Consider the following 2,588-nt stretch of genomic DNA (forward strand, 5'->3'; position numbering starts at 1 on the left):
AGGGACTTAGGGTTAGTAATTAATGATTATTTGTTGTTGAAACTTGAAATCAAGTTATAGTTGATATATTTTGATTGTAGGTTGTTATTTGTTCATTTGTTGTTGAAATTTGAAATCAAGTTTATAGCTTATATATCTTGATAAATCATAATTTGATTGAAGGTTGTTATTTGGTGTTGAAACTTGAAATCAAGTTTATAGTTGATATATTTTGATTGTAGGTTGCCAAAACCACAAGAAACAAAATCTAATGAACCTCCTCAAAAACCAAAAGTGACACAGTCTATTGATTTGAATGATCTTCCTTTAGACCCGGTGGATAGGCCAAAGATTACATCTTACAATCCTAATCAAACGGATGAAATAAGGAGGCATATTTGATTAAAGGACATTGTCAACCAAAGGGTCATAGTTTTGAATTTACCTTATTTAGTAATAAGCCAAGACGTTTTTTTATGGAATGGTTTACTGATTTTCCATGGTTAGAGTATAGCATAAAAAAGAAAAAGGCATATTGTTTTTGCTGCTACTTGTTTGGAGACATGGTAGGGGAACAAGGTGAAAGTGGAAGAGATACATTTATAACCGAAGATTTTGACAATTGGAGTAAAAAAGGCTCATTCCGGAAACATATGGGTAATATTCAAAGTTATCACCATAAGGCCCAAGAAAAATATGATTCGCTATTGTGAAAAAACCAATCTATTGGTGAAGTCTTGCATAAGCAAACAGAATTTGAGAAAAGTAATTATGAAATTCGATTACGTGCTACAATCCGTAGTTGTAGATTTTTATTGAAAAATGCATTACCATTTCGTGGACATTATTATATGGAAATGTCGAATAATAAAGGATTTTTCATTGAAGTCTTATATTTGATTAGAGAAGATAATGAAAAGATTTTTAAAGTTACTTTAGAAAATGCTCCAAAAATGAAAAGTTGACTTCTCCGACGATTCAAAAAGATATTGTTAATTGATTTTCAAAAGATATAATCAAGTTTATTTGTGATGAAATTGGTAAAGATGTGTTCGGTATATTAGTTGATGAGTATAGTGATGTTTCCAAAAAAGAACAAATGACCATAGTTTTGAGATATGTTGATAGACTTAGGATTGTAAAGGAAAGATTTATTGGAGTTGTTCACGTATTGCATACATCTTCTTTGACTCTTAAAGCCGCCATGGATACCATATTTTCCAACAACAACTTGAGTATGGCTCAGGTGAGAAATCATACAATATTTATTCCTTTAATACGATATTAATTTTATTTTTATTTCTTATATTTTTTATTAATTTTTTAAAATATATAGGTGTGGGGGCATGGTTATGATGGAGCAAGTAATAAGAGTGGTGCATTCAACGGTTTGAAATGTTTGATTTTAAATGAAAACAATTCTGCACATTATGTATATTTTTTTGCACACCAACTTCAATTAGTGGTTGTGCCAGTTGCAAAGAAACATGATGATGTTGAAGAATTCTTTGAACAACTAGCTTTGGTGGTTACTGTTGTTTGTGGGTCTTGTAAGAGAAAAGATATGATATGAGAGATGCAAAAAAAAAAAAAATTAGTGGCAGCTGAAATTGGTATTGGTGAAACTAAAACAGGAAGAGGGTTGAATCAAAAGATTTCTCTTATTCGAGCTGGAGATACTAGATGGGGTTCACATTTTTGAACAATTGTAAGGTTGTTGAATTTGTTTGTACAGTTGTTGTGATCCTTAAATATGTCAAAGACGAGGGGTCTACTTTATCTAACCGTAATCAAGCAAAGAGTATTTTGTCATATTTCAAGACATTTGATTTCGTGTTTCTTTTACACTTGATGTTAGAAATTTTATGCCTCACGGATACCTTGTCAAAGCATCTTCAAAAAAAGATCAAGATATTTTGGAAGCGACTTCATTAGTAAAAGAGACAAAGAAAGCATTGCTAGTTCTTAGAAAAGATGGGTTTCCACAAATTTGGAAGAAGGTATGTGTTTTTTGTGAAAAGCATAGTATTGGAATCGTGGACATATCGGAATATTATGTTACCCCACGAAAGCGTAAGACCAATAAAACTAATCAACATCGTTTTGAAGTTGTGATTTTTAACACGATTTTGGATATGTAAATTCAAGAATTTGGGGATAGGTTTAGTGAAGTTGGCACGGAGTTGATGGAGAACATTGCGGCTTTGAGTCCTTGTGACTCATTTTCTAGTTTTGATAAAACAAATTTGTTAAATCTAAGTGAGATATACAAAAAACGATTTTGACGATTCATAAATGGCGCAACTTAATGGGCAGTTTGATATCTATTATCACTCTTTGCTCCATGATGAGAGATTTTTCAACTTGAATGGAATTGCATACCTCTCTCGTTTGTTGGTGAAACTAGGAAGCACATCTCTTTTCCTTTGGTTTATAGATTATTAAAACTAACTTCAGTTTTGTCCGTTGCAACTGCAACAGTTGAACGGTGTTTTTCTGCAATGAAGTTGTTAAAGACTGATTTGCGTAATAGAATAGGTGACGATTTTATGAATGGTGTTTTGATTTGTAGTGTACAAAAGGAAGCACTAGAGAATGTTAAGACTTAA

At 31.8% G+C, this 2,588-nt stretch overlaps 1 protein-coding gene across 1 annotated transcript; it reads left to right on the forward strand.

Annotated features, from left to right (window-relative positions):
* The first annotated feature begins 542 nt into the window (after nucleotides 1-542).
* On the forward strand, nucleotides 543-2,588 carry LOC145163432 (uncharacterized). The gene is made up of 6 exons (XM_079082272.1): nucleotides 543-636; nucleotides 1,026-1,225; nucleotides 1,316-1,529; nucleotides 1,578-1,667; nucleotides 1,715-1,780; nucleotides 2,437-2,588. Exons 1-6 carry the CDS (start codon nucleotides 543-545, stop codon nucleotides 2,586-2,588), a joined length of 816 nt encoding a protein of 271 aa, XP_078938398.1.

The sequence above is a fragment of the Lactuca virosa genome, chromosome 3, assembly GCF_052849685.1.
Source record: "Lactuca virosa cultivar CGN04683 chromosome 3, Lactuca_virosa_CGN04683_v6, whole genome shotgun sequence".
NCBI lineage: Eukaryota > Viridiplantae > Streptophyta > Magnoliopsida > Asterales > Asteraceae > Lactuca > Lactuca virosa.